Here is an 18,601-nt window from a genome sequence, read left to right as displayed (position 1 = left end):
AACAACTCATCTGAAATAACATTCTGGCTATGAAACACATTGATAGATCCTAGCTGTGTTTTTTTTTAAGGAATTTTAAAAGCATCTATCAATATTGATATAGTATAATTATTCTGTAGATAAATGGGATCTATCAATGACATTGCGACGCCAGGGAGCCCCGCCCAGCACTCTGCTCTCACCCAACAATGGCAGAGCCAGTGTTTGTCAGTGCGAGCTGGGTGTTAATTTCGAATGCTGCTGTTAACGTTGTAATGAACGTGAAAATTAAAAATATGGCATGTGTTTGTGTATTAAGGTGTAAATAAAGAAAGTGCCATAATCAGTGCATTATAAGGGGTTCCTGATGGCTGTAGATGCAAATTCCGTATAGTATGCTTTAGTGCTAAGAACTGCAGTAAAGAGGCAGATCTGCTAATCCTGCTACCGTCAGATGACCTCAGGAGTGACTGTAATCTGGAAGACGCTGTGGAAGTGACAGCTGGTAACAGCCTTCAGTCTCGCCAGTGTCCTCCTGTCACTCAGACTGCTGAACAAGCTGCTACTAGTTAATCAGTATATACTGTAACTAAGTCAGAAACCGAGAGCCAAGGTGAAGGACCTAACGATCTGGTACTAGCAAGAGCGAACCGTGATTCAAGAAGCATTGTGCCCTTGCAAGTCATCCCGACGCATCTGCATTCAGTTTTAATTTGCATATTAAATGGCCACAGGAGTTCGTCCGGGAAAAAGCGGAGCAGCTAATGAATTTTTATTTCGCCACAGTAAACCTGGAGTTATCAGCGGCGTTTTGGCTCAACGGCCGGATGGACCTGCTGTTCTTAATATGGCGATAAAACGGCAATTTACAACAAACGGCGGCGTAAACGTTCAAGCGGGCGTCGGTTTCGGAAAAGCAGACGTCGTAATGGCTTGCTAATTGCGCCATGTCCTTGTCAGAAAAAAACGGGATTTAAGACCTTACTTGTCGGCTCCTTGGGTGTTTCTAATAGCGTGGAACTTGGTGATAAATCTTTCATGATAACAGCCAGCAGATGTATCTGCAATGTTGACATTAGCTTTGAGTCGGGATCTGCCCCAGCGGACACTGACCGGATCTCCTTGTTGATGGCATCCAACTGTTCCTGCAGCATCATGGCCAGTGTCTGGGCATCCGAGTGGCCTCCAGGGGACAGGAGATCCATGGAGCTGAAGATGGTGTCATGGTCGTCGTCATCGATGTCTGATATCTCCGTGTCGCTCTCAAAGTGATGGGTCCCTAGGACCCCCAGCTGTTGGGTTCGCCATTCATGCTCCCCAAGGGACTTAGCCTGGGGGAAGAGAGGAGGGGCTTGTGTGTACTGCACTGATTGACAGCATGATCCACCAATCGTGCTCTCCCACCAATCTTAATGTGGCCGCATGAAAGAAATACTACGCAGAGCTATTTTAGACTTTCTAAAATTATCCACATCAATATACCTGAATATTTAAATTCCTCAGTCACTCCGAGACCCATCAAAAGAAACATGCATACTGGGCACGTTTTTTAAACATCTTTTATTTGCTGATAACTTCTCAGTGTTCAAGGGGGCCCTAGTGAGTGCGGTTAATTAAAAGCTAATACTAAAGTCAGCAATGAGCTGCACTAATACACAGCAGAAGCTCATTTGACACTGGTTTGAATGCTAATATGGAACAGGATCTCCTTTAACCATCCTGCCAATTAATCTTTCCCTTTAAAAATGCTAGCAGAGGGGCAGCGATTTGGCCTGTGTTATTAAATGTAGCTGACATTGTGTGTTTAATATGGTGATTACTCACATCCACTTTGCAGTGATAACAGAGTGGAAATACATTAAGCGCTTAAATTTTTTTTTTTAAAGATTACCTGACATTCACTAAATACAAAAAAATCTGCCATGAGCTATAAAATTATTTGTAGCTTGCAGGAACAGAATGCGCATAGACTATTATCTACATTATAACAGTATTACCGTTTATGCTGTATCGATGCTTTCTACTGCCCCCTATCCGGCGTAGCAGGTATTGCATTCTAACCCCATTCAACTCCATCCTCCCCCGGCTAATCAGAGACGTGTACCCTATGCTCCTCGCGCCGGAGGCCCACCCTGCCTCTCCTAGGCCTTCGGATCACCTTTGTCGACCTGTAATGGTCTGACTGGGTGTCCGCCAGGGAGCCCAGGGAGAACCGGAGCTCTGTGGAGGCGTCCAGGTGAGACCTGCGGAGAGAAACCAGATTTAAGCACTTCGTCGTCATTGTGTGACACAACGAAATTACAACCCCAAAGGTGCATTAATAAATACAAATTGAATGCAAAAAAAATGTTTAAAATGGCCCTTCCATAGACAATGTTGTTCTTAAAAAAAAACAAAAAAACAAAGAAAGGAGAAGCACCGCATGGGCATGAAGAAGGACTGCCGAGGATTCAGTGAAGGGTTAGGGTTAGGGCCGGCAGGTACAACTGCAAGCGTGCCCAGCTTTACCACACATCACATATTACACAACATATTAAACATATAGTAATACCATGATATCGCCAGTAGAGCATTGGGCTAAGAAACGTAAAGGTTGTGGGTTCAAATCCTGGGGAGCACATATAAACTGTAACCTTTCCCTCTGCTGCAGGCTGCTTTGAATACAAGTGTCAGAAAAAAAAGAGCAAATAAAACAACACAATAAAAACTGTACAAATTCGATAAATGATATCTGAAAGCAGTTTTGTAGGAGGCCAAGCATATTAAAATGCGCATGAATACTGTATACAGTCGCTCACCTACATCTGACAGAGCTCTCACTGGGTACATGATCCGTAGTCGATCCTGACTTACGTTAACTGGGTAATTAGTGATGACACCTGCTCACCGCTCTCATTACAGCTTACATAAGCATCCAAGTTTACAGACAGCTGGAGTCTCTCAAAAGGCCAACGCCACCAGTGCCACATCACCCATCCCATCTAACATATCTCACCGTCACACTGGAACTTACTAATAGACAGCAATTATGAATTTAACTGATCTACATTTAATTCAGTGCTGGCCAAAACATGGATGGATAGCTAGTACTGACAACAAGCCAAGCCAATAATAGGTTATTTCACAGATGGTTGATATCACAGTATGAATATGTGCTTCCTGTTAATGGTACAAAGTCAGACCTCACAATACTGAGCTTCTACGACGATTTCGCTGCAGCCTTTAGATATTTAAATATTTGAATGACTTGCCCTGTCTCTGTAACCTGATTAAAATCAATAACTCCATCTTACGCGCACATTTTCAGCGGGTTGTAGAGACTCCCTTTTGTCTTGCCTCCATTCTAAGGGGGAAACGGAATCATTACCGAAAGCAGCTCCAAACCCATGGGTTCTGGCTGCAGGTTGCCATACCGTGACAGGGTCGGTTCCGTGAGCGATCCGGCCCTTATTCTGAACTGACCCAGTTCCGATCTCAGCTTCTCCATCTCCTCCGCAAGCTGAGACTATAGCAAATAAACCAAACAAAGGCTTGGATTCACACCTCAACCTCATTTTCATATTTTCAGGTACTTTTGCAGCTATAAATTACTTTAACAACACATGGTCAAAAATTAGCACGTCATTAACTCAGTGCAGCCATCAGCTACATTATGTGTTTGATGCTTTTATCAAGATGCCTCAGAAACCTACTTTTTCATGGAGGGAATCTTCCAGCTGTTTTCTGTAGTTTTCCGAATCCTGTATTAAAACATTCTGAAATGGAAACATAAAAAGTGTTTTTTTCACTAAAAATATGTAATACTGTTCACAAATGTTTGACTGCGAACAGAAAATTATGCTTAAAGGATGTTGATGCAAAAGTATGGTACGTCTGTCGGACTGTTAGCTTAGCCATTTCAAAACTGCTCATAAACTCGCCGCAGCATTTGTTGACTTGACCATTAGCATAGCATGTCTGGCTAATCAATACCTCATCAAATGATTTAAATAAGTTACTTAAGTGAGCCGGTGGTGAAATGGCTGATTTGGGAACTAAGGAGTTGTTCTTCTAGCCATCCAACATGTATCAGTAAATTTCTGAAGGTCACGTTGTTATCATTTATTAATGTTCAACTACAGATGACTTAATATATATTTACTCCCCATACAAGCAGCTTTGATTGCCTTTTGTATTGTACTCTAAATACAATAAATTTAATGCAGCAAGAATAGTGACGTAACACGATTTTGAGTGGTGAGGGTGATTCTGGGAGCAGGAGTGACACGTGTGGTCATGTGACGTGAGAAACGCTTGTGAGGTCACATCCCATCACCTTCTCCTCTAAGGCCGCCATTCTCTCCTTGAGGTGGAGCTGGAGTCGCTCGTTGGATTCCGTCAGCAGCCGATCCACGGTGTCCGACAGGCGCTTGTTGTGCTCCTCGTTCATCTTCTCCCTCTGGCGAGCCTGCAGCCGTCCAGCGGGACCACGGGGCAGAATTTCACGCATGAAGGCACGTGACGGGTGCAAATCGGGACTAGCCTATTGGCTGATGGGGGCGGGGTCCTCTCGGAGTGACTCACTCTCTGCAGCTCCTGGTTCTTCTCCTCCAGTTGGCACTCCAGGTGCCGCATGCTCTCCTCGATGCTCCCGTGACGCTCCTCTGCCTGTCAAGCACAGGAATGACAGGGGAGAGGCGGGGTGGGGCGGGGCAGGGAGGGATGGGCCAGTCCATTTAGCGAGTGCGGGGGTGATGTGTGTATAGCCATCTATGAGACAGGTAAGCCAAGCCTCTACTTTATGCTGCGCTAAAGCTAATTACAAACTAAGCAGAAAAGGAAAGCAGCCCACTCATGACAGAGAGAGAGAGAGAGAGAGAGAGAAACACTATGGCTGAACCTATGAGCAGGGATAACCAGCCACTTGAGACATGCAATGTCCCCACAGCTCCAACATAGGCCTGCCGTCCTCCAACACAGAAAGGAGAAGAGCGCCCCGTTAAGCCAGAACCGCGCAATGGTCAGCTACAACGGAATAAAAAGGAAAGATGATGAATTCTAATGAGCGAGAGAGAGCGAGAGAGCAAGAGAGCAAAGACCTGCGGAACTACCTTCCTAAGTATGGAGTTCATGTCTTGCAGTTTAGCTTCCATTACATATTGATAATCATCGGGGGAGGTAGAGGAGCTTGGGGCGGACTAACCGGCCGAAAGAAAAGGAGAGGGACAAATCAAACAGTCAGTCCTCCGGGTAGATTAACAGCGTCACAGCACAGGATAACAGCAGAGGGTTCAGGCACGGGCAGTATCAAACGGAGCCAGTTCCCGAAGAAACACTCAAAGCCTATCGAACGTACGCTAAAATGTCATGTTCAATTAGCTGGAAGGATAGTGCAAATAAGTCAGCAAATGAAAGTTTAGGAGAGAAAAGACAACGGCCTGTTCAACATTCCAGTGAGCAACATTCTACACAAGTCCAGAAAGTCGCATAATACTTTTTATTTTTATTAAGTGCCAACAGGCATTTAGTAGACAGCTATTAATTTATATCTTGACAGATGCTGTTGTACCTTAATGCCATTACATTTAGCAGATTCTCTGGCCACGACTAATGAATTGAATTTGCATGGATACAGTCAGTAATCTAGTTGTCTGAAATCCCCTGGCAGACATTTAGAATATCCTGGTACGAACCCACCCTGCCTTCCTTGAGTGTTACAGCACACGGCTGTTAAAAACGTATTTACTGGCCAAGAAAACACTGCAGGCATGAGCCTCTGGTCTTCTGCATCCCATAAGAACACAAATGGAAAGAAAAAACCACGGTAACTGCACTTTCACTTTAAACTCAGCCCACCAAGCCATGCTCAGAGACGAGTAAATCACCACATATAAAAAAAAAAAAAAACTGGATTGCCACAAGGGAATGATTAAAATGTTAAAACGACTTAGTGATTTAGCTTGACTAAGGGGGATGATACGGTAAAATTTCACACTAGTGAGGGTATTAGTAAGGTTGGTTTGGAACTAAAAGCAGGTTTAAGAAGCAGATGGGGTATCAGTTGGCCTGTTCATTTATTTGTGGTGACGTTCCACCACAGAACCAACACATCAGTAATATGGTGGAACAAAAATTTAAGCCGGGCAATTTGGTTCCCGCTCCGGAGGGCCGTATTAAAACAGCCGGACTGATTACACCACAAAATGCCCAGAGGGAGTCTTATTGGCTGAGCTAAAGACGATTCAGGGAGCCGGGCAGGTGGAGTCGTAGGCTGTTAGACTGCAGCCCTACAGAGACAGAAAGCAAACAGGCATCTTCTGTGGGGCAGAGACACCTCCAGCATTTCGGACGGCCCCTGAAGGGCCGATGGGGCCCACCGGCGGGGCCCACCTTGGTGAGGGCCGCTATCCTCTGGGCCAGCTCGGCCTCCACCTCGGGCAGCGTCTCCGCCTTCCTCATGGTCTGCTGCAGCTTCTGCTCAGCCAGCTCCAGCCTCTCCTGCAGCTGCCGGTTCTTCTCCTCCATCTGCAGGGATGGGGGCGGGGGGCACAGGGACCCAGAATCAGCTTGGGGGGGTTGGCGTCCTATAAAGACTCTCAGTATAACTGTATAGCTTCGCTTACTGCCAGCACTGGCATGAGCGTAATGAACAGAAGAATGAGCCAGTCTCCTTTATGTCCCAGTTTCCCTTACAGTGATAAACCCTTTCCACTTTCTGATGTTACTGGAGTTGATACTATAGGTCTTACAGATTAATGATTTTTACAGCTTGCCTGCCCTCTTGAAATAGCTGCCCCATTTAATTCAAAGGGAAAGTTTCACTAACATTTTGCAGTGCAGGATTATGCATTGTTTGTTTGGCACTTAAGCCTCTGATGCAATTCTCCAGGTGGGAGACTGGCCACTGATTTATGCAACTGAATAATTGTCACCCTGATGTTTATCAGTGGTGACAGTCACTCAGCCCGCACCAATCTCTCACACAAACACACAGTATACTTGAGGTAATTAAGAAGCCTCAATTAAACCCTTTCTGGTGCCGATTCTTCCAAGGCCAGACCTCAGATAATTGGTATCCTGGCTAAATTGTACAATTTATCCACAATGTAAAAAAAAATAACAAATAAGTGTCCAGTCAGACGTCTGTAGACATACTGGTAAGAGGACCCCAGGTGACATGCAGGGGCTAGAATTGTGAACTGAGTTCGTGCAAATTGGTCTGCATTTCTCGTTTGCGCCGCCTTGCAACAGAAGCTGAGGTGAATGTCATGAAGGAACATCAGGATCAAAACATTCCTACACATACTAGGTTCCATGCTCTTGAGTTCCAGCTGGCTACTTTCTACACAGATGTAACCAAACCCCAGGACTCTCACCTCACGGCATCTGAATGCATTGTCTTTTTGTAAGTTGTACGGTGTTCCCCTTGCAGCCTGCCTGTCGTTAACTAGGGCAGACCTGCCACCCAGCCCTGTGCATTGGCTGGAGTACAATACAATCAGGGAGAAGCACGTTTCCCCACATATTTCCCATTCCAGGGTGACCCAGCCTCTCTTCATGGTCTGACTGCTTAAAGCACAGCAGGCCATACAGGGATCACCTCTTACCCCCGTAGAAGTGGTAACCAATCAACATTGCCACACACGTCACATGCTCTGGCTGTGCTGTGATGTCACCATACTTCTCGTCCCACACGGCTCCTGTCGAAAGGGCCGTGGCTGAATGAGAACCAGTTACATCAAACTGAGGTGATGTGACATCATTGGGGCGAAACCTTCTTGATGTTTGCCAGTCACCCGATAGGCGAGCAGAATTCAGGTGCACCCCCCTCTGCTATTTTAACCAGGGCAGTAAGTTACGTTTTTCAAACTGCAGGCTGTCTGCAGTGTGAATAAAGAAAGGCTGGATTTGCGAGGACATAGAGATTGGGCTTCCTGTTTCCAGGAGGTGAGAACCACATGGGTGTGATGTATGGAAGTGTTTCCCAACCAGCTCCTCAGGGGCATGCAGACAGTCTGTGTGCTTGAGGGAGCAAAAATGTGAACTGTTTGGCAGGGAGCTGGGAGGGAGCAAAAATGTGGACTGTTTGGCAGGGAGCTGGGAGGGAGCAAAAATGTGGACTGTCTGATGAGGACCGGATTGGGAAACACGGGACATGCTGTTCCCAGGTTCCCGAGACCTGTCTGAGGATGGCCTCCTTGTTAGCCAGCTCGTTCTCCAGCTTGTCGCTGATGTCGTGCAGGGAGGTGGACTCTCTCTGGGCACTCAGGTAGCGTTTCTCCAGGGTCACAATGCGCTCCTCCATGTCTTCCTTCTGACACATGGCCTGGCACATACACACACACACACACACACACACACACACACACACACAATCACATCCAGAAACAAAAACAAACAGCTCAATCAGTAAAAAAAACTGACCTAGTGTTGGCCACCACATTGCCATACACCGAATGTAATGGCTTTGCGTGGGTCTTCCCCACTTAATTCAGTGTTACAATGAGCTATATTTTCAGAACGACAACAGAACTCTGCAGCTTCTGAAGGCGAGATGCATCAGCAACTTTAATTACTGAGCTGTGGAAAAAAACAACAGAGATGAGCAGAGTAACTGGCGAGCTGGAACCGACATAATCGCTGCTGATCAATAGCTATTTAAACACGGGGACGAGGTCGGACACGGGCGGCTGCAAAGGCTTCTGTGTTTCACGGACGCTACTACAAATTGGACTGGCATTAACTGTCAGTATGCCTAACAGGCCAGATAGCGCATCCACACAATCTCAGAGCTTCACAGGAACATGTTCCCTAGTTGAGGATCATGGTTAAATCTGCCATGATCAACAGCATTCACTGCTTACTTCAGGACCCAGACAGCCCATCAGCTTCAATCACACACAAATACCTTCAATTTTCCCTGCTAGGGTGCAACACAAACCCATCATTATGCATGTCTGTGAGTAGGTACCAGCAGGTAAAAATGGAAAATTGCCCCAGGTTAGATTTAATAATTCAGAATGTTTTATTTTCACAACAAAAACATTTCAAGTCAATATATTTAACGGTTTTTGAGATATGGCTATTGGGGTACACCCTGACCTGACGAGTGCGGACGTCACTTTCATTTCCACGGTAAGGTTCTGCTCTTGATTGTAGGATTTTGTTTTGAACCTCCTGAAAAAGCCTTTTCAAGGTTTATTTTGGTACCTAGTTTAGTGGGGCTTCTATGAGAAAACTGAGGGTGGAATTGACTAATATTTCTGGTCAAATTGCTGAAAAGCCATTGCATTTCAATGGATCATTTCAGTGCAGTTTTTGAAATAATTAAATATCCTTTATTGTCATTAAATAATATTTAGATGGCACATTTCTGGATGGAGAAATGATGAAGCATTTAGGGCCAGTTTGTACATTTGTACATTTTTCTCCTGTCAATGCGCCGACCTTCCAGCACCTTCTATAAGGCTGAACCCCCCCCCCCCCCCCCCCGGAGCCCACCTCTTTGATGTCCCTCTGGTACTTGCTGTTCATCTCCTCGGACTTGATGAGGTCCTTGCGGGCTGTCTCCAGCTCCTGCTCCACCTCCGAAACGCGAGACGACAGCGAGGACATGCGCTCCTTCATCTGGGCCAGTTCAAAGTTCTGCTTCTCCAGCAGCTCCTGCAGCTCCACCACCTGGCTGGCCTCGTCGACTGACTCCAGGGAGCCGTTGGAGAGACGCTGTGGGGGTAGGGGGACACAGAAACCCGGTCACTGAGCCTGACACAGAGCGGTGGTGTTCAATCATCTGGGAGCACATTCGAGGAACCTTCACTAACCTGTAACCCTACAGTTTATCTGAGCAAAAGGCTTTGAAAACTTCAAAAGATGTCCCCAAAAGTAGGGAAATTTCAGGTTTTACTACACTTTGGGGACAATTTGGTCCCCAAATGTGATCTATGCAACACCCCCTCACACACACACACATACACACACTGGTGTAGCTATCTAAATGGGGACCTTCCATTCATTTCCATGGAAAAAACCCTAATCCCAATCACAACACCGGTAGGCCCTAAGCAGCCTCTTAGTTCGCTTATGACTGACCTTGGGCAAGGTGCCTCGTTACTCTCACTGACATGTAACCGTGCCCTTCAGGATGCATATTTCAATGGAGAGGCAAGGTCTCACCTCAGTCGCAGAATACATCAGGTGAGAATAATGCCAGAGTGACAGGAAGTGCCACAGACCACCTCGGCAGTGAGCGATTGGCTCGACATGGCAGCTAATGACGTGGCTCTGCTGAGGCGACTACGGGCTTCTGCTCACCTGGGCTTCCCGTGCACAGTGCATGTGGGATTTACAGCTGTGGGCCTGGGATTGCACTTCACAAATATAGTCGTGCCCATCTGACAGCTTCTGGCAGACAGATAATGGGCACAAGGCCAAAGCGTAGAAAAACGCATAACTAGAATTCACAGAGCGGCAATACTCCTCTTAAACACAGAATATTAGTCTGGTGAAAAGCAATAAGCAGACATGTTTATAAGTGTGAGTCAAATATTCAGGGGTCTGGATGGATGCTTAGAAAGAGACAGGCCTCCTTCCCCCAAAATTAAGTGAAAATTGTGTATAAACACTCACTTATCAAACTCAGATTTGATTCTGACAGCCAACCTCCATAACATGAAGAGATGCAGAACCCTGAAGTTTAATTGACTATGAGCACACATAGTAGATGAGTTTTAATAAGTGTTTAAAAAGAATTTTGCGTGTCCTACTCCAATACTATGTGAAAGGCATCACAGGTAAGGTGTGGTAGTGTGCGAACCACATGACCACAAGTCCGTATTTATGCCTGTTTTGTGTGATCGACCGGCATAAACGGTAACGCACACAAGCCATGCTGGTTTCAATCTCAAGCTTTGATGTTTCAGGTATGATAGGCAGCACTCTGAAACCGTGCCAATGTGGTCGGCGAAGTACACAAGACCGCGTGGATCAGGGCCAGCTGCCCGTCCGCAATCATCCATCTGCAGTGATGAATCTAATTAGCCCTCTCTGTACTGCCTCTGATCAATGATTCATCGAGCTCAGGAACAGGACGTGCTAAATTGGGCTACACACAATTCACTCAGACTTTAATACACTCAGGCCGATAATAGACTTTTTTTTTTTAAAAGGTGAACTTCTCCATTAATTTGTAATGTATCGCTACAATCTAGGTAGATTTTCTTCAAAACTGGCTTAAAATGATCGCCCACATCTGCACAGAGCATGAAGGACACTCCTGAAGTACAGGAGTGACAACATATCCATCTGACCATGGTTATATGTTACTTGATTCTGCATGTTGAACAGAAACGCAAGGCAGAACGTGACTGGATGATGGCTTTTATTACCTCAGCCAATAGCAGCTAAAGTTTCGAGTGCCACTGCAATGATATGAGGGAGAGATGTGTCTTTTTTAGTAGGTACAGAAAATGGTAAAGCACAGGAATTCCCAGGGTCACTGCTGGTTTACTCTTGTCAGGTCACTCTCTACCTTCTGAGAAACCATCCAGCAATTCCAGGAGCTGGTTGACTGTACAGCCCTCAAAGACAGAGTTTGGGTATCTTTACAGCAGCCATCTAGTGATAACATTTGTGACATACTCCTGTCCAAATAAGCTGGCTCATGACAGTGGAGAGCTGCTGGTCTAGGCACCCAGTGTACCCCTGTCCCACGAAGTAGCCTGCTGAGTATAACCATCCTGCAAAAATGTACAACCAAACAGTCTGCTAGCCAGACAGGAGATGAATAGCACCCTCCTAATGCAGAGATTCTGTGCACCATATGAAAAGATACCAACTCTGGTAACACTTTTCTTAAAGCAGTCATTATAATGCATTATAGATACCTTCATACTGCATTATAATTATAATTTAGTGATCAGTGGTCCTTGTTGACACACCACAGCACACAGTGCACAACAACGAAATGTGTCCTCTGCATTTAACCCATATGTGTCAATGTGACATAGCAGGGGGCAGCTAATTCAGCGCCCGGGGAGCAGTGCTCGGGGGCGGTACCTTGCTCAGGGTACCTCAGTGGTGCCTTGCTGGTCGGGGATTCGAACCTGCAATCTTTCAATTACAAGTGCGATTATATACACAGATATAACTATTCAGATGTATTTATATATACCTATATATATAAATATACACACACACACACACACACACCCTGTGTTATGGGCTGCCTGACAGTGCTCCGAATGACGGCGAGCCCCTGTGTTACGGGCTGCCTGACAGTGCTCCGAATGACGGCGAGCCCCTGTGTTACGGGCTGCCTGACAGTGCTCCGAATGACGGCGAGCCCCTGTGTTACGGGCTGCCTGACAGTGCTCCGAATGACGGCGAGCCCCTGTGTTACGGGCTGCCTGACAGTGCTCCGAATGACGGCGAGCCCCTGTGTTACGGGCTGCCTGACAGTGCTCCGAATGACGGCGAGCCCCTGTGTTACGGGCTGCCTGACAGTGCTCCGAATGACGGCGAGCCCCTGTGTTACGGGCTGCCTGACAGTGCTCTGAATGACGGCGAGCCCCTGTGTTACGGGCTGCCTGACAGTGTTCTGAATGACGGCGAGCCCCTGTGTTACGGGCTGCCTGACAGTGCTCTGAATGACGGCGAGCCCCTGTGTTACGGGCTGCCTGACAGTGTTCTGAATGACGGCGAGCCCCTGTGTTACGGGCTGCCTGACAGTGCTCTGAATGACGGCGAGCCCCTGTGTTACGGGCTGCCTGACAGTGCTTTGAATGACAGCGAGTCTCTGTGTTATGGGCTGCCTGACAGTGCTCTGAATGACGGCGAACCCCCACCTTGCCATGGACCTTAAGACTGGTGTCCGTGCCATCCAACAGGTCGTCTGCTCCTTCCCCTGAAGCTACCTTCCTCTGGATATGGGCATTCTGCTCCCTCAAGGCTACAATCTAGGGGATATATGATGGCAGTCAACAATGGAGGAGTTCACAATCCGTGACAATTTTTTTTTTTTAAATGATCAGGAAAAATAGCGTACTTTTGAGCAAGCATTCTGACTTCAATATAAGAAATAGCTTATGGTCTCCTCGAAAAATGACTCAGCAGTGTATCAACAAATCCCCACATGCATAATAACGTTCCAGCCTTTGTTCAGTTTTTGGAACTATGGCCCCCAGGTTCTTCTTAATTGTGAGTTTTGCTGTACTTTCACTGTAAACTTTGCACACTGTGCTAACTGTCGTACATCATCATTATTGTAATTAATAGAATATAGATATCCAGCCATCCTCGCATAATAATTCGGTCGACCTCATCCCTTTGAACAGCAGGAAAATGAAGCAAACAGGTCATGTTTGGGTGCACTGCAGACGACAACGGTCAGCACAAATCTGCAGAAACAGCTTTCAGCAGTGGCAGTGATCCCAAAGCACAGATCTTATAAATCTCCCCATGCACTTCTAAATATTTTCTTTTGCCATACCCTCGTACATTCCTTTTAAGAGAATCCTTAATGTGGCATGTAGAGACATGATAAACCACACAGGGGTAGTTGATGTCCTGTAGTCCTGGTTTGGTTGGATGAGTCATAATTATCCATCAGAGCTGAAAGGTTACCGTGCGAATCCAGCTTGTCGCCGACTGTCCACTGAGGTAAACATGTGCCTTTAAGTTATTTTATTCAGTTATTTGATCCTCACACTAAAGATTCAAAACCAAACCTTCAAAGCCAAATCAACTCAACAACCCTGAAATGGTATGTTTACTTTGATTACCTAGAAAACAATTTCACTGCTCATTCTCAATACAGACATTTTGTCAACCAGAGAATAAAGCAGGCATGCATAATGTAAGGTTTTCACTCTTCCAATCTCTCATGCATAGTTACAAAGACAAGAAAGTAAGAAAATAGTGAAGAATAACAGTATAAGTTGTTCCTGTTGGTGTCTTTGTCAAAATCAACACCAAAAACCCTTCCTTCATAGTACAGAATGCTTCCTGCTTTCTGACCACTGGCTAGACTCTCACCATTGTTGAGGGTAGTTTAATTTTGTATACTCTGCCCTCTCAATAATTGAAACACCTGGCGCTACATTGTTTTGCAATGAATGAATGCTGGTGGAAAACCCCTCATAATAAAATCCGCAATTCTCAATACTCCTCTTAATTTCCATAGCCAGGATTATTATTCATTACAGCACGTTTATAATTGCTGGGTGCATTGTGTGTGCCAGCCTTAGAATGAGCTGAATTCATATTGCAATAAATAAAACATCCTGGATTCTAATGAAGTAATATAACAATCACAGACAAACCCACAAAGGCCTTTGCTCCATTCCCTGCTGTGGACACCGTTTAACAGTAAGAGGCTAAGCGCTGATCTCCATCCAGAATCAATCAGTGCTCCAAACAAGTCACCACTGTGACATGAACACTGTCCCCGGGGGTTCCAAACTCGGACATTCCCATTCAACTGCGGTTCCTGTTACTCTCTTTAACAGCATCAACTCTGCTTCAGTCTCAGAAGCTGGCAGCAGACATGATGTGGGCAGAAGCAGTGAAGATCAACAATCTCAAAACAGCTGCTGTCCCTTAAAAATGAACATCTTCAGCAGCATCACAGTGTATTCTTGAAAGCAGTACACTGCTGCTTTCAAAATAGCTTGGTCATCGGTTGCTTTTCAAAACATCTACTGCAGGTGGAATCTTACCCTTCTGGTCGAAATGCATGACGGCAACTGCTAGATGAGCTTGGGGAGTGTGGAATATGTGTATGTTAGTGCAAGTCTGAAAACTGTTCTTATAACTTATAGCAAAGTCTTTTAGCAAAATGGCAAAAGACCACATGCGGGCGTAAGAGCTGCTCAAAGGCTTCCCGGATTTGCTAGATGTAGCTCTTCCGGTATCTGAAAGGCCTTTAAATTAATTGCTCACTTTGACATGCAGTGGTTCACAACCAAAAATCTGCAAGGAACCCAGGGACCAGGTCTCAGCTATAATCCAGAACTCTAAATAAATAAATAGATTTAAAAATGTAAAAATACAAAATACTGCAAGAAGCGTATTAAATTTTTTAAAGTAAAATTTTAATATGTACTTTTTCGGAGGCACACTGACTGCCATTATATATTGCACATAACAGTTTTCAAATGCGTAAAAAGCTGAAAATAAGCAAAAAAAATAAATAAACCGCTTCCTGTAGATTTCCATTTTTTAATTCTATGTATTGCTGAAATACATAGTTAGCAGCAGGAACAAGAAAAACCATTGAAGTGTGGCTTAGGATTGAAAGAGGTCGGTAGAGCCTGATACACAACGACCAGGATGGGGTAAAGAGCAGGTTCACACGCTGCCAGGGAACCCGCCTGAGACAGGATGCTCTGGTGTCCATGCGCCCCCTGGGGTCTGCGGTGTCCTGGTGCCAGTGGTCAATCTTCACGTCCCTTATACGTGGGGGGAAGTTCACTTGTGTCAGGTCACACCGGTAAACAGAGGAGGCCGGCCGTGCTCCTTACCTCCTGGTTGGCGGCGGCCAGCTCCTCCTCCAGGGCCGAGACCCTCTCCAGGGAACCCCGCAGCCGTTCCCTGACCTGCAGTGGACAGACATTCCATGAGCGCCTGCTTCTCCGGGGGAGCTGCACCACCTACGATGGCTACCGGCCCCCGGCTCTCGTCACGCCTCATTAAATTCGTACCTCATAAATCATACCTCAGTAACATCGTTTCCAGCATAATCATCTCACAAAAGGTTTGACAGATGCTCTGATTAACCTGGTAGTTCAGGTGACCATAGACTGCTCACCACGAGCATACCATCCCCAACCCCAGATCCGGGATAAAATGCAAGCCATTACTTATCCAGTTCTGAATCTTAATCATGTACCACAGCATTAACAGGACACTACATACATCAGTATGACATTACAGAGCTGTACATCCCTGTAAAGAGCTGCGGAATCACTCTGTCCATACCTTCTGTGTTATCATTAATCGCTTTAATTCTTCACACCTTTAGTCCACTTTGCTGTAAAACGCAGCACTCTAGGTCAGGAGCGCTTTTACAAGGAAGTAGATTTTTAACGGAGATTCACTTGCTAAAATGACAATAGCTGACTTGAAGACAACTGGCTGCAACATTACACATCCTCACAGGAGTCCTAAATTTGGAACCTAATTGGATTAGTCTGGTTTCGGGGCCCAAAATAATATGATTTCATGGGGCCCTCTAGCAGGGCCCCAGGGTTAATGTTCTGATTTGTTTCCTGGATGTTCAAAATACTCCCGGCTGAACTTTTTGATTCTGTAAAACTGGCACTGATCTTATGACAGAACAAACACTAGAACCACTGTCTGGGACAACAGAAATACAATGTAACAACATCCATGTTAATTAAGAAGAATGCATGTCGATGATTAAAAACAACTGCACAAAAAAATCGCGCATCATATCTCTTGAGGAATTTGTAAAAGGATGTCAAGGTTACTTATTACTATAAGTAACTGTAGATTGCAAAAAGGATCAACATTGACCCAAGCAAACCTGCTGAATTATTTTAGAATACCATTAAATTTTATATTCGGGTCGATATTATGTTATGTTCCTGTGACCTTTTACGTTTGGTCCGGGTCATACTTCTGCAGATTATAACTTCATTAAGGGAGAGATATGTAATTCGTTTAAACTAATCCATCTTTTTCCTAAATTACTGCCACAGGCCGAAATTTCAGGCAATATTTAACGTGACTGATTTTACTTGACCTTTGTAACCTTACATAATAACGATAATATGAATTTCAGTTCAGTTCAGACTCGCCAGTGCACCTCATTTAGGGAGTTTTACTACAGGTAAGGTGGGGCACTACAGCAGAATTGACTGTGCTAAAGTATACCTTTGCAAATCCTCTCTCTTCATTTGATTATTATACTGACTTGTAACCAGGCAACCTAGACAAGAACAAAGATTAAATAACTGTCAGTCCTGCAAGCTACAAACGATATTGTCTCTAACATGGTTCCACACACAAACATTCCCACACATAGATCCGCGCGATACACTGAACAGATCCGCTTGCCATGGACATTGTAGCTGGTGCTCGCGCTATATGAGCTAATGAGCGCTCTCTTTCTGAGCCCTGGAGATGTTACAAATGATGAAACCCAGTTATTACAGTAGTGCTGTCAGCAGAATTGATTATACAGGCAGAAATATCACAGCCAAGACCATAAATAACGCAAGATGAGACTATAATGCTAGAGGCACGGGGTCACACACACACAGTCATATTACGGGATTTAAACAAATTCAATAAAGAAATTAAGTGGATTCCTGGCTCTCTTTTCAGCTGGTGGTAGCTGAAAGCAAGAGTCTTTCTGTGACATGTGAATCTCTATGAAAGGCAACATCCATCGCACATGTCACAGTATAGAATGTAGCATCTGACCACCTGGGAAAATCACAGCAACACAAGCCAATGATTTTCTCCAAATCTCTGCCAACAATGAGCCTCTGCTTGTTCTTACCTTTTCATCTAGGGCCTTGTGGTGCTCAAACAAGGACTTGAGGGCTTTGAGGACCTCGACTTCACTGGACACGCCCGACGGGGACTGAGCCTGCCGCTTGACGACGGTCATGCGCAGGGAGCGCTCGTGCCGGGACACCAGGCACTCCAAGTGCTCCAGAAGCAGCTGGGGACACACACACATGTACACACACACACATCACAGTGTCACTGTAATCCATCATCACGACATCAGCTGACACAGCCATCTGATTTGTGGGTCATGTGACCAGCATGCCATATAGTTTCCAGATTTTTCCTCGATTGTAACACATAATAGCAAAAACAGGGCAGGCAACGGTTCTCCAAGTCTGCAGGGTCGTTATTTCCACACCGGCCATTTGTTCTGGTAGATGTGTGGACACGGGGTGAACTCAGTATCATGAGAAAGCAGCGTATAAACAAAGGACTGAATGCGGAACAAACCCACAAGCCTGCAGTCATGCTAAGGCCTTTCCTGACTGGGGGAATGTTTCCAAGTAGCTCCCATTACCAGCTTACATATTTGGAACCGTGGAGTTGCTTGGTTCCAACTATGTAAGTTGCTAACATCTTTAGCAACTGCGCTTTTGGGAAATGAACCCTGGACTCATAGCTGGCATTCAGGTAAAGGCAGAGAGGACTGAATGAGATGAGCAGCACTGCCTGATACAATCATCAAAATCAGAATCGATTTTATTCGCCAAGGAGATTGCATGTCCAAGGAATTTGCTCTGGTGAATTGTTACATAGAATGCATGGACCAAAATAAATTCAGTGCACGGTACAATACACTACACAATTCTCTATCTTATGTGGATCAAAGGATAGACTTCAATATCAATCATTAATACAGAGTGGGACACAGAGGCAGCAGTGATTAAAGTCTAGGACAGTTTTGATTAATTAGAGCTGCAGCATGTGGAAAGAAGCAGTTCAAGTGGCAAGTTGATTTAGCTCTTATGGTCAGAAGGCGTTTATCAGAGGGGGATCTCTGGTGTCCAGGGTGAGAAGTTTCAGATTTGATCTTACTCCCTCTCTTCCAGACTGGATTCAAGGAAGGCTGCATGCGATAATAATTTTTGCAGACCAGCAATCTCCC

At 45.4% G+C, this 18,601-nt stretch overlaps 1 protein-coding gene across 11 annotated transcripts in view; it reads right to left on the bottom strand.

Annotated features, from left to right (window-relative positions):
• Positions 1-18,601, bottom strand: part of ppfia2 (PTPRF interacting protein alpha 2) — a 134,278-nt gene that overhangs the window by 19,899 nt on the left and 95,778 nt on the right. For 7 of the 11 annotated variants that reach the window (XM_023838641.2, XM_023838640.2, XM_072709951.1 and 4 more), the window contains 12 exons: positions 17,483-17,647; positions 15,477-15,551; positions 12,801-12,911; positions 9,460-9,681; positions 8,138-8,284; positions 6,349-6,483; positions 4,543-4,626; positions 4,295-4,426; positions 3,672-3,734; positions 3,393-3,484; positions 2,084-2,222; positions 1,093-1,310 (listed from right to left, as the gene is read on the bottom strand). In XM_023838641.2, the coding sequence (XP_023694409.2) occupies positions 1,093-1,310; positions 2,084-2,222; positions 3,393-3,484; positions 3,672-3,734; positions 4,295-4,426; positions 4,543-4,626; positions 6,349-6,483; positions 8,138-8,284; positions 9,460-9,681; positions 12,801-12,911; positions 15,477-15,551; positions 17,483-17,647 (1,583 nt within the window). Of the gene's footprint in view, positions 1-1,092; positions 1,311-2,083; positions 2,223-3,392; positions 3,485-3,671; positions 3,735-4,294; positions 4,427-4,542; positions 4,627-5,069; positions 5,157-6,348; positions 6,484-8,137; positions 8,285-9,459; positions 9,682-12,800; positions 12,912-15,476; positions 15,552-17,482; positions 17,648-18,601 lie in introns of all 11 variants that reach the window. The other 4 variants (XM_072709981.1, XM_072709963.1, XM_072709966.1 and 1 more) reach the window with 4 other exon arrangements.

Source organism: Paramormyrops kingsleyae, chromosome 1 (genome assembly GCF_048594095.1).
Source record: "Paramormyrops kingsleyae isolate MSU_618 chromosome 1, PKINGS_0.4, whole genome shotgun sequence".
In the NCBI taxonomy this organism is placed as follows: Eukaryota; Metazoa; Chordata; class Actinopteri; order Osteoglossiformes; family Mormyridae; genus Paramormyrops; species Paramormyrops kingsleyae.
The sequence above is the reverse complement of the archived record's forward strand: the minus strand, read 5'-3'. Positions and strand labels throughout refer to the sequence as shown.